Source organism: Sitodiplosis mosellana, unplaced genomic scaffold (genome assembly GCF_009176505.1).
Source record: "Sitodiplosis mosellana isolate CC-2019 unplaced genomic scaffold, AAFC_SMos_1.0 Smas_scaffold_12, whole genome shotgun sequence".
Lineage (NCBI taxonomy): Eukaryota > Metazoa > Arthropoda > Insecta > Diptera > Cecidomyiidae > Sitodiplosis > Sitodiplosis mosellana.
The window spans coordinates 1,749,183-1,762,031 of record NW_022595254.1 but is presented as its reverse complement, the minus strand read 5'-3'; the positions used below and the strand labels follow the sequence as shown (position 1 = coordinate 1,762,031).

The 12,849-nt window shown below is 35.9% G+C and overlaps 3 protein-coding genes across 5 annotated transcripts in view; 1 reads left to right on the top strand and 2 right to left on the bottom strand.

The window, feature by feature from the left end:
• Window positions 1-9: 9 nt before the first annotated feature.
• On the bottom strand, window positions 10-5,979 carry LOC129567759 (uncharacterized). 2 transcript variants are annotated; one of them, XR_008687882.1, is made up of 8 exons: window positions 5,457-5,979; window positions 4,464-4,851; window positions 3,901-4,366; window positions 3,384-3,776; window positions 2,902-3,295; window positions 2,714-2,809; window positions 2,468-2,575; window positions 10-2,378 (listed from the first exon to the last, which is right to left on the bottom strand). XR_008687882.1 is itself a non-coding variant. In XM_055445012.1 (7 exons), exons 2-7 carry the CDS (start codon window positions 4,805-4,807, stop codon window positions 2,568-2,570), a joined length of 1,701 nt encoding a protein of 566 aa, XP_055300987.1. In that variant the 5' UTR covers window positions 4,808-4,851; window positions 5,457-5,979; the 3' UTR covers window positions 10-2,567. The 2 variants fall into 2 exon arrangements, 1 of the variants encoding a protein (XP_055300987.1); XM_055445012.1 differs by having other exon boundaries at window positions 10-2,575.
• Window positions 5,980-6,854: 875 nt separating this feature from the next.
• Window positions 6,855-12,671, top strand: LOC129567756 (putative FERM domain-containing protein FRMD8P1). 2 transcript variants are annotated; one of them, XM_055445010.1, is made up of 10 exons: window positions 6,883-7,195; window positions 7,656-8,359; window positions 8,451-8,895; window positions 8,980-9,326; window positions 9,429-9,779; window positions 9,921-10,050; window positions 10,144-10,242; window positions 10,482-10,638; window positions 10,758-10,896; window positions 10,962-12,671. In XM_055445010.1, exons 2-9 carry the CDS (start codon window positions 8,085-8,087, stop codon window positions 10,883-10,885), a joined length of 1,932 nt encoding a protein of 643 aa, XP_055300985.1. In that variant the 5' UTR covers window positions 6,883-7,195; window positions 7,656-8,084; the 3' UTR covers window positions 10,886-10,896; window positions 10,962-12,671. The 2 variants fall into 2 exon arrangements, with proteins under 2 accessions (XP_055300984.1, XP_055300985.1); XM_055445009.1 differs by having other exon boundaries at window positions 6,855-7,195; window positions 10,758-12,671.
• The window catches only part of LOC129567832 (coiled-coil domain-containing protein lobo), a 100,379-nt gene continuing 100,106 nt past the window's right edge, over window positions 12,577-12,849 (bottom strand). The window contains exon 14 of the mRNA XM_055445188.1: window positions 12,577-12,842. Coding sequence (XP_055301163.1) covers window positions 12,686-12,842 — 157 coding nt within the window. The 3' untranslated portion in view covers window positions 12,577-12,685. The remainder of the gene's footprint in view (window positions 12,843-12,849) is intronic.

Here is a 12,849-nt window from a genome sequence, read left to right as displayed (position 1 = left end):
ACCACTCAATTCATGATGTATTTGAATAATTGCGTTTGTTTTTATTATTAAATGCTTAATTTGGATTTACAAAGAAATAGCTGTAATTTTGAAGCATAAAAAATGTGTTTTGTTTTTTTTTTTTCATCAAGGAAAAATTTACAAAAAAACTTTATTTTTCAAAAAGTAATTGGTCACTAAACAAAACGAGACAGAATGAACAAATATTTTCAATTTAAAATGAATTTCCGTACTTTGGAATAAATTTCTTTACGTTCTATGCTCTCTTAATTGTAAATTTCGGTTATTGATGTGTGAAGCATCTTGGCTTTACTGTTGCATTTTCTTTTTAGCTTAAATTACGTTTTTCTTTAGAAAAAGAATGCGCAATTGCATGTGATATTGATATTGAATTGAGATATTTATGTATTTCAATTGTTTGAAGTGTCAAACAAAAACTGTATGGAAATGGAATTATTTAAGGAAAAAATGTGGATTTTTTCATTGCACTGATGTGATTTTATGTGAAAACTTGAACGAAGGTTGCAAAACTAACGGATTTGAATAAAACTTATTTGCTGAGAACAGAAAAAAAGAAAGTCTTCTGATGTTTGACTTGAGCATTGAATCGGCAAATAAAAAACTGACTTTTTCCACCGTAAAATTATCCATCTGCTTATTATTAATTCTAATTTCTTGAACTTCCTTCCTAACACAACCATTAAAGCAATTAATTTCAAAAATGAATATGTTGGCTGCGTTCATGATAAACCAAATCACAAATTACAGACTGCGATGATGGCAACTCCAACAAAACCAACCCTCCAGAAATTTTGCGAAAAATAATCCGCTTTTCGTCGGCTATTTATTCGTTTTCGCTAAGCGTTAAAATGTAACATTTGCACTATGAATCGTTTAATTTTTTTCTTGTTGTAAATCTTGATATTGCCAATAGACTAATTTCGTCCACATGATTCGACGTAAAAGTAGAATAAATTATTCAAAAAATGATTCCTAACTCGATGTAAAACAAAAATTAACCAAAAAAAAAGTATAACCATAAAATATAAAAGAAAACTCACACATAATAATAATGATACAGTTAAAACTGAACCGGGTGATGCAATATGCGTTCAACTCTATCTTCATCGTCACTCATTTCATTTCATTCTAATTGTCTATCACAGAATATTGCCGATTGCATTTTTGTTTCTGACGTCACGCCGAGTTTTTTTTTTGAAAACCGAAAAAATGACATTAATAGATTGTTTTAGATAAAATGTTTTTTTTTGGCATTAATTTCACATTCAGATGATTTCGATTTAGAAAAGAAGAATCTTTGTGCTTAGTATTTTTTTTCTCTTTGATTCAAAATTAATTTAGAGCGTTTTCGATCAATTGTTTCTACTCGAATTCATAAATTTTTTTTTTGTCAAATCTTAAATTATTAGCATAATTTAATTATTATAAATTTATGATAAAAGTCCATTTTTTTTATTATGATTTTCTTTCTGTATCAAAATTGTCTTTGACTGAATAAGCCTGGGAGTTTAGAAAAATTTCGATAAGTTTTCAATGTTTAAATAAAATGAGATAATGAGTGTGTGACCAAAGTAATATGAAAAATATAACCATTAGAATAAGATAGCCTCATTTTGTGTTATGTTTTAATTTTCGCATAGAATAACGGTTAAATTTTTCTTATTAATTTCGCTCGGCTTGCTTGACACTATTCAAAGTCCAGTCCAAGTTAATCAGCAATATTTGCAATTCGAATGATAGGAAACCGAATGTTCGAGAAAAACACTGTCTATGAATAACAAACTGGCCTCCTAATGAACCGATTTGCTTCTCTATGACAAGCATTCTTGCCTCGAACACTACTTCCTAGCTCGCTGCCTTATTCTAAAATTTAAATACAGTCATAAAATAACATAATGCATACGTCTCTGTAACGAGGGGAAGAACGGAATAATGGGGCATTGTGGTGCCGTTACATGAAAACCAAACCGAAAGCATTGTCTACTTTCGGTTCGTCGGATTTTTTTCTTCTTTACATAAAAGCGATTCCTTAAAAATTTGCGCTCCACTCGCAAGACCATGGATGAATGGGAGAAGCACTATTACTTAAATTACAGTGATGTTTTTCTTTCGATATCGTTTTATAATAATTTAATGTGATTTTGAATCACAAGAAATGATTTTTGTTGCTGTTATGTAAGTTCGTAAATATGTTCAAAGCATAACATAATTTACATCAAGTCTTTGTTTTTGCATTACTCACAATGAAAATTAAAAGAGGAACAAAAATTACAATTAAATGCAATCTTAGGGTACAATTTGATTAGCGAGAATAATAGAAAAAATAATAATAAATATTTTTCGATTTAGAATAGAAACTAGAGAGAGAGAGAAAAATCATAATTAAATAAAGGAACACAGAAAGGAAATTGAGTCGTTCAGATCAGGAACCGATTGAAATACGTACAGTTAATCTGTTGAATGTAATCGTGTCAATTTTTGCCCGACGGCAATCGATAATTCTCCGATTGACCTTCAAAGTAAAAGTCATCGGACACACTCGAATGTCAGTTAACTGCAACGATCAGAAGAAGAATTGAAATCAACGCGTGATAACATCATTTTGAAATTTAAACAAAGATTCTTTGGAAAATTCTATTACATTTTTGGATTGAAAACTCAACAAAGAAAGAATGGTTTCTCTTTTACTTACGGTTGCGATCTTCACTTTTCCATGTGTTGATTGGGATCGTTGGCGCTGGTATACAATTCCGCAGCGATTGAACAATTTGAATGGTGTCCATTAAAGCTAAGCAAATAAGGCCAAAGTTCAGTTAAACATTATACATTTCTTCTTAAAACTTAATGAAATACTGATTCTTCTAAAGAGCCAACACTTACTCTTCTGCAAGCTTTCGCTCTGTTTGCCATACGGTTTGCACATTGAGGGTCGAACAAACATCTTCATTCGTGCAATGTTTTTCATTAATTCGTCAAAAACGCGTACGATATTCTCCTGGCCAATCGAAGGCTGCTGTTGTGACTGTTGTTGTTGCTGCTGCTGCTGTTGCTGTTGTTGATAGTTTTGTTGTGTTTGCATCGACTGCACCTGGGACTGATTGTGTGCGGCCGGAATTTGCGGAGGCATTGCCGGTTGTGTGTGCGATGATTGATGTGCGTTTAGATTTGAGAGTGTAATCGTTGTTTGGCCTATATCTGTGCGATTGGACAAATTTGGCAACGATTGCTGCTGAGCGGAATATGAATTCCAAGCACCATTCAGTTGTTGCGATTGCTGTGAATATTTAAAATGATGATTAACTATTTGTAGAGTTGTCATTAATCAAAAATAATATCCACTAAAAAACATTTCTAAGTCATACCTTGTGCGAAATTTGTGGCTTTGATTGTTGTTGAAGATCGAGCGGAGCGTTTGTGTTCATTGGGATTTGCGGCGAACGTGACGGTAGTTGCGGTGGTTGAATACTACGTTCAAGCGAGCGATTAAGATTGTTTTCCGAATGAAGCATCGGAGCGTCGAATTGTTTCTTATCAAACTTTTTGAACAGACGCTGCTTCTCAACGGGCGTCATGCTGTTGAATTTCTCCAAATTCTGTTGTGCAATGGCTCGATTTTGTTGCTGAATGATAGCGGCTGTAATTTGCTGTGATGAATTTGGTCCCATTTTTAAGTGTTTTTCGGCAGCCGACAGAGCAGCTCGTTGCTGCTGAATTTGAGCATTTGCATTGTTGTGTTGCTGTTTCGACGACAGATGCTGTAAACGTGTAAAAATTCCATTTGATGTCAAAAACAAAACTTAATCAAATATTTCGAAAATTTCCGAATGAATAACAAATGAGAGGGAAAAAAACTTGGCCGATCCAATACTTATGACTCACCGCAGCATTGTTCGCATCCATTTGTGTCATATCGATAAGGCCTGCGCTGGGTGTATTTCCCGACGACTGTGAAGATGGAACCGATTGTTGTGGCAGAATTGGTGGTTGAGGCAAATGTTGCAAAAACTCTGGATTCGATTGAGCGGCTGATTGAAAAGCAGCATCCATAAACGGTGGCACCGCACCACCCAAATGAGTTTTGTAATAACGACAAGCTTGATTCGGGCATGATTGGACGACTTCAACGATAAATTCTTTTTCCATGCCAAAATTCTCACGGCCAATCGTATAGGATTCCATGACGGAACGAATTGTAGCATCAAGACTCAGGTGCATTCCATGCGGCCCAGTCATATGTTTTAGCATTACCGCATTTGCAAAATGTTCGTACGGTAATACGATTTTGCCCGATTCACGAAGCACTAACCGCCCTTGGCCATCCAACGATAATCGATTGGCCAAAACCCTGAAACAAAAAATGCATGCCGAAATTAGAATAATTCTGTTTCCAAAATGAATTGTTTATTTTTCGTTGGTTTCGATCACGAACAGCCAACACTCACTGTAAATAAGCTGCACTTGGCAACATCGCGCTGTCTTTTAGCTCGGAAAAGCATTGCAACAGTTCAATACTTGGATTCCAGCCTTTGTTTTGCAAATACAATTGAAGCAGCATGTATAGCTTTTCGTTGACATAACCAACACCGTTGTTCGATTGCATATCACCAGTATGTGCCTTTTGCTGTTGTTGCTGTTGCTGCTGCTGTTGTTGTTGCTGTTGCTGGGCATGATGCTGCTGGAGAAGTGCCATTGCGGCTGGATTGTTAACTGGCGAATTCATCAATCCTTGTGCTGCATTGCCTGACACTTTGGCCAACACTTGCTTCATCGTTTCCGTCAAATCCATGATACCTTTCGCTGTATATTCTAATTTGAACGCTATATGGGATTCTAATTGGACGACAGAACCAAAAATAACCACAATAAAACACTATAGTTTGAGTGCCGACGGAAATGTTTGACATCAAAAATGCAAGCAGTAAATTTTAAATAATCAAAATGTGAAGCGGAATGTGGCGAACATATTTGCCGTCAACGAATCGTTTCGGGCTATTTACACAACTGAAACATTGTTTAGACTGAAGATACCCACAGAAGTGAATATTACATTTTCTCTGTGCCGACAATTTATTATTACATATATGATTCACTTGATATGAATAATTAAAATATCACTTGAATTCTTAATTCACCATGCCATGTTCGAGCGCTGGCGTGTGCTGCACACAAGGACAAATTGAACTTCCAAATCACACAGAAAAAACAAAATGCTCAAGTTTATCATAAAAATTCACATCATCACACAATTCAACACGAAATATGAGGAAAAAAACGCGCGCGCCGCGATACTGCAATTATGTTCGATGTAAACCATCAATTAAAGACGAAAAAAAAGGTAACAAAAAGATGGCGTGTACCCAGCCAAAGAGCTCATTAAAATATGCACATATGAAAATTGTCGCTGTTTGCTCTGACAATTGTTCGGAATAATTTACCTTTTATTTCGGTCGAACAGCGCGTAGTCTCTGTCTCGATGTGTTCCGATTTGGTTTAGCCGCTTTTTGCATGAAATTCATTGGAATTCGACATTTTTACAAGCGCCCAATGAAACCTTCTTTCGCTACTCGTTTTTTTCTCTCTGTTTTTTTTTTCTCCGCTCGCGTTTCTTATCACTTTGCAGTCTGCAGCTCTCTTTCAATTGCAATCAATCATTTCGATACACATACCACAGATACACACAGCGAATTTGTTCGCCTTTTTTTGCTCTCTTATTCGTCCGATACACACATGCACACATTTACTCATATGATGCGCACCACTACATACATACACGCACACACTCGGGCAATGAGCACGCAAAATACCACGGAACAACCGATTTGAGTGTGATTACCGTTGTCGTCTTTTTTCCCTCTTCCTCTTTCGTGCATTCGGCTATGCAAAATAATTTCTGCGTCTGAGCTCTGCGAGACGCAATGACAGACTAGACGTATTTTAAGCAACACAACACACAACGACAAGCGATTCGCTTGTATGCGTGTATAAGTTCATTTACACACACCACATACACAGTGGATAACCATACAACATTCAAATTCGGGTTAGAATACGGATGCAGTTTAAAATTAAATTCACAATTTGTCTGTCAATTTGGATCGCGTCCAGCTAATCATATGCATGCATTTTATTGAAGCAGCAACCGTATTTATGCCATTTTCGAGTTATTTTAATTGCTATGATATATCTCACACGGGCGAAGCTTATGCCTTTTTTTTATCAGTCATGCGGTTGCGAACAAGAGATGGCGCAACCAACCGCTCTTATCAATGCAAACAGTGCAAATGATTCGGATTTTAAATGAGCGACAAGAAAATACTCTAGTTTTATTTGTTGAAAAGAATAGATTTTAGATTGAGACAACAGTGTGTCAATGGGACCACTATCCATACATCATATATGTAACAATATCCATTCAATGAAAATTACATGAATTTTCATCGATTTGTTAATGAAACACATTTAAACGCGTTAAACTCAACGCACGATTCCACTCAGAACCAAAAAAAAACATACAATCTCTGGTAGCTAGAAATCTAATTAGAATTCAATGAAACAAAAAATTGAACGAAATTTAAAATAACATTTCCTCTTTTGGTAAAAATTAATTCTAATCAAAAACAATTTCATTTCAACTGAAAATTCCAAAAAATATCGTTCATTTTCTCAGTGTTGCCAACCGAAATTGGGTAGTGGTGTTATCCTTCGAAAAGCTTTGTTCTCTTTCACTCCCTCATTCGGGTTGCGTCAAAATTGAATTTCCATTGAAAACGAAGGAAAAGCAGAAAAGTCGTGGCGGGGAAAAAGCGGATGATGTACATGGCAAATTTTCACTTGTATGTAGGCTGTTCAACAGCAGTTCATGATGGCTGCTGCCTGTTTTGACAACTCAAACCATATATAGAAAGATTATTCAGAGAGTGAAAAAAAGAGAGCTCCGAATTTTCTTTCGTTTCTATATTCATCATTTTCAGCCCAATATTTTTGTGCAAATCACCGTATCGCGCATTGAACAAATTAATTGTTAGCCCATTTTTTGATACTTGTATTCGATTTCGAAACAAATAAACACGACGAAAAAAGAGTGTTGTGCGATCGACTAGGGGAAAAAAAGAATTCCGTGAATGTCTTTATGTTATTCAATTTTGAAAGTGGGTAGTAAATCAATGTATCGAATGTAAGTGCATAAGCGCAGAGAGAAGATTTCAGATAAAAAAAAACATGTATTGCTCATCGCCTACGTCGAAAGTGTGACTAATTTTTTTTTCGTATGATTCTTTTACTCGAAACTTTTGAGATGAAAACAAAGTTCCATCATTTTGATGGTTCGATATGGTGGTGTTTTATTTTCGTCTCAGAAAAGTCAATTCGTGGAATCCCTTCCGTCATTACAGATGGTTGTTGTTGTTGCGTTGATTTTCTTTTGTTCTCCTCGCTTTTGATGATTTTTTCTCTATTGTTTCTATACGCCCAATCACGTTTAAGTAAAAATAATTGGGCAAAATTCGTTGGAAAATCATCTATGTCAATATTGGAATATTTGATGAACTATTAACCATACAACAGTGAACTTTGCCATTTATTAACATTCTATTGTTTTCTTTCTATCTCCCTTCCTCCCTCTCTCTCGCACACAGATGAAGTGAAATTGCCTACAAAATATACACAATTTAGTCAATAATAATAAATCACATCCACTCGAAAGGGGTAATGTTATAAATTAAACGCGACGATATTCCGAACTTCAACGAAAATGCAATCGTGCTAGCAACAAATTTTCTTAATTTCCTAAACTGTGAACGAATTCAAAGTGTAATCGTGTGGTGTGTGCGTTTGCATCCACAGATAGAGTGTCTTTAGCATTTTGAAGTGTTTAACTCGGTTTCTGTTCTATTTTGGCATAAAATAACAACAATATTTTTTTTAAAAATAAATATGTCGACATTTAATGTGATAAGCGTATGGATCTGCGACGAGTCGTTAGCATGAAATTTCGACGAAAATTCCATTAAAACCATTAATGGTATCGACGTAAAACCAAAAAATCACATAGAATTAGTTATGAAATGGATTCGCTTGAGCCAAAATGCTATCATGTTAGCAGTGCTAATGCGGTTCAAACAGCCTCCGTTGGTACACAATGTATGGATGGGGCAACGATTGGCACGACCAATGCCACCAACAATAGCAATACAAACGACGAATTGACACTGACTAAGTCGAAAGCACAGTTGAACTCAGGAAATAGCTACATAAATATTGTGCCAATGCAAATGGGGGTTCAATATCATCATCAACATCAGCGACGCAAATACCCCCAGCAAATTCAATCAGACTATCAGTAAGTGGAGTATTGATTTTTATGAAAGAATTCGAAACAAAACATCTTAATTCAAGCAAAACTCTAATCGATTGTGTCAATCTTGTTGTAGATCGTCTTCAAAGATATATTTTAGTGGAAATGGTCGGGATGATTACTATACGTTGGCATCGACGCCAATTTCATTGTCAGAGCCCGTTGGAAGTGCCGGAATGATTGCCAGTCACAATAGTTCGGGCATGTCAACGCCACTATCGATAGCCGTACAGCAGCAAACGCAAATGCTTCAGCCGAATCAACAAACATCACCGATGCCACCACCTCAGGCACAATCGAATGTACCATCGGTATTGTATACAGTACAACGAGTCATAACCACATCACAAATTCAAAGCACCGAAATGCTGGAGTGCAGCAGCACAGCGGCCACGTATCAAGCGCACTCACATCAAATGATGTCACAAATGACTGAAACGCAACAGAACACCAACTATTATGGCGCACCATCAAACGCAGTACCAAACAATACAGTTTCGATAAATAGGCCAATGCAAAGCGTACGTATCATTGTCAAATGTTATCGTTTTCTTGTCTGTTTCGGATGTAATTTTCTTCGATCTAATCGAATCGATTGATTGCAGGTGATTCCGACGTGTGTTTATTTGATGTCACGAGTGGCGGTACACATGGAAATCGAAGGCACTGCACAATGTCCGGCTCAAGTGTATTTAGCGGCAGCGTTAGGCTGTGAAGAGCTTGGTATATCAAATAAATTGCTAGCACAAAATATATTCGCTTTGTGGATGACGAGTGCATTGCTTGAGATCCAGCTGAAACCGCAGCATCGACCATTTGGCGTTCGTGTTTCGTGGCCAAAGCTTCTGAACAAATTCAGCAACGCAAACGCTATACAGAAACGATACGATGAACCAATGGTCCAATTGAGACGAAATGTGTTCGTTTCAAAGCGGGAAGAAGAGAAAATCAAGTGAGTGAATGTGTTTGACCTCATTTTTCCCTTTTGACCAATATAATGACTTAATTTTATGTTTTACTTTCAATTTGCCTGCAATTTTCGTTGCTTGAGCAGAGATCCAAGAATCATCGAACTACTGTACGAGGAAGCTAGGCACAATGTGTTAAACGGTCATTATGTTCTCGAGGCGGCACACTCAATTATGCTTGGCGGCATTCAAGCACGCATCGAACTCGGCCCATACAATATGCACACGCACACGATTGGCTATTTCCGAGAGAATCAATTTCGCTTCTTGCCACAGCACGTAGCGAAAAACACGAATTGGTCATGGATGCCAATTAGTCGAAAGACATCGGCTGAAGTAAAACTACTCGAACAATACAAACGAGTGCCAACCACAGCGACAACTAGAAAATTAATGCGAAAATATTTAGAGTTTTGTTGGGCATTGCCATTTTATGGGTAAGAGAGAAACGTATACCTACATTTAATTAAGAAAAGAAAGAAAAAAAATCGATTGCATTTAAATTATTAACCTAAATGCATGAATTATTAATTATTGCACTGTTCCTTTTTCGTTTCATTTCTCTTCGCTGGCGACAGTTCTGCCTTTTTCCATGCGCAAATCGAGCAGCCCGTTCGCGGCCTTATGGGTTTATTCAATCAACAAGACGCATCGGTTATAGTGGCCATTAACGAACGTGGTGTTTTTATTATTGATAACATAAATGGGGTGAGTGTTGATTGGACAGAGCTAATAAGATGCGATTACTTGGGATTTGATCGAGAATAAGAGCGTATTATTGGTTCATTTCCATAATTACAGATTCTTCTTCTTGGATTGAAATACGAGGAACTGTCGTGGGACTTGGCCAAACCGAGTGCAACAGATGACCCAGATTGTTTGCCCTGTATTTTCATTCAGGTAAACAGAAAAGCTTTGATCATAATGCTCCACTCAAAAAGGATACACAACCGTTTTTTTTCTTGTTTTGAACTCCACTTAAAAGGATCACACATAAGCTCAAGCTTTTTTTTGGAAAGCTTTCTTTAAAATGAATTTGCCACCCTTGCTTAGTTTCCATTATTTCCACCAGATGGTGGAACACATTCTATGTGATTTGATTCATTTTAATCGCTTCTTTTCCGTTACCGGTATTTCAGTTTGATGCCGTTGAAAATGGAATGCACACATCGAAAATGATGCAAGTATTTTCAAAGCAAGCCCCAATGATGGATGCCTTAATAGCACACTTTGCCGAGCAAATGCGACGCCGAAAATTGGGTGAAAATGGACAACCACCAGAAAATGTAGCTGAAGGTAATTTATTCCATCATTTATTGTTAAAAATAGTGTTATTTTATTGCTGAAATGTTTGCTTCGGTTGTTTTGAAGTGAGTGTCTTTAGCTGATTTGCATTTTCGTTCCTTCTTTTACAGAACCAAATCCAATTCAGAACAATGGCTGTGGCGTTTTAAGTAACAAATTATCAAAACTTACGCTGGCTACATTCGACGAAGAGGGTCGATGCATCGGTCAAACGGGCTCGTTATCAATAAGCTATTGATAGAGATTGCGGTAAATCAAATGGTTTAATTCAAGAAGAAGAAAAAAAACATTAAGCACACATTATAAACGATTAGATGTTTTAGGTAAGCGAGTGAGTGATTTGAAAATTTAGTGTGAAACGGAATCGAATACGAAAAAAATGGAAACAATTTTTTGTTGTTATTTTCAAAAAATTAGTCGACAACATCAATCAAGTGACAACAAGTATCTAGTGAGATTTCATTTTAAATGACCACCACTTTTTAAATTTGACGATATTTTAAAGAAATAAAATCGAATCATTTAATAACCTGCGTTGCACTGAACGAAAATTCGAGTGGCTGGAATATGGAATTTCATCGGGTCTCGGTCAGAAAAGTGAAGAACGACAAATAGAAAATGTGTGAGATATTCAAGTGATTGTGTTCGACGTGAAGTTAAATCTAGTAAATCTATTAAATACGATTCGACTATGTCGAGGCAGCGAAATTGAGACAAAATATACTTGGCATAAATGTAACAGCCGAAGTCAAAAGTGAAAATTGCTTGTCAAGTGTATTAAGGGAGATAGACTTACGAGCACTGGAATGTAATTCCAAGAAATTTGATTACTATCATCGGCGATTTGACGAAATTGGGACACACATGGCAACGGGGGTTTTCCTTATCAACTTCTCGATAAGCAATTCTTCCGAGTGATTAACACAGTGGTTGTAACTTTGAGTCAAAGTTTTGTCTTACTTTTGCTGGTTCGGTCCAGTCACTTCGAATATATGAACAAATTGGATATGGGTAAAATTGTTCTGGTTTTGGATTCATATGAAAGGGAATGTGTAAATGAACGAACGAAGGGGAATATGACAGACAAACACACACACACACAGAACATAGTCTAAAATAATCTCAATCATATTCGTATTAAAGGGAAGTTCTAATCTAATGTAAAATGTATCATAATAATGATTAAAGTGACAACTAACATCGTAATCGTTTTCCATTGACCTGCTCCCCTCACTCGAAACTCACACACTCACATATATATATCCAATTAATTTCATGAATCACCAATCGACCCCGCTGCCCGTTCCCCAAAAACCAAATGTTTTCCTCAGTTTTATATATTCAAATTAAAGTTGTTAGCCAAAAGAAAGTTGTTCAAAAAACCCTTTAAATTTACGGATTATCTTAATTTCACGTTGAAGATAAAAAATCAATTTTCAAACACAAAAACACAACATCCCTATACATATGTAAGAAGTCTCATAGCAAATGAAAATCAGTATAAAATTCGATTCTTTCATTGATTGCGACATATTCAACTAAATCCAATTCAACAATTTTTACCTATATTTTAAGTCGTTGTTTTATGTAAAAAATACAGAAAACAATAATGATGATATGATCCTCCCCCTGAAACATTATAGACATTGGCATTTATTTCCGATAAAGTTCGTAGTTTAGTTATGTTCAAAATGGGAAAAGAACGTTGCTTTTAAAGCACATTATTATCTCTATTTTAAAATGAAATTTTGACAAAAAAAAACACACACACACAAGAATTTAAGAAGACAAGAACAAATTAAAATGTGGTTAAGAATGAAACATCTCAATGATGTAGTAGAACGAACGATATAAAATTAGACACTAACAAAGAAAATCTTAGCCCATAAGAACTGTGAAAATAAAAGAATAAAAAACAAAAACAAACAAAAATACAACATGACATAGACGAAAAATATTTTTTCCAAAAAATAAGACAAGTTCAAATGAAATTATGTAAATAAACACATGAGTAAAAATTGCAATTCACACTCTGGTTTTATTGTGTTTTTTCATCGAGATGCACGATTGTGTCGACCGTCAAGCGTGTGTCATGCTTCAATTGCTCCTTTGCATCATTGTACTTCCGCTCGTACTCTTGTTCAACGTCAATAATTCGCTGTTTCAATACTCGCCACGTAAGATTCAACTCGAAGCTGGAAA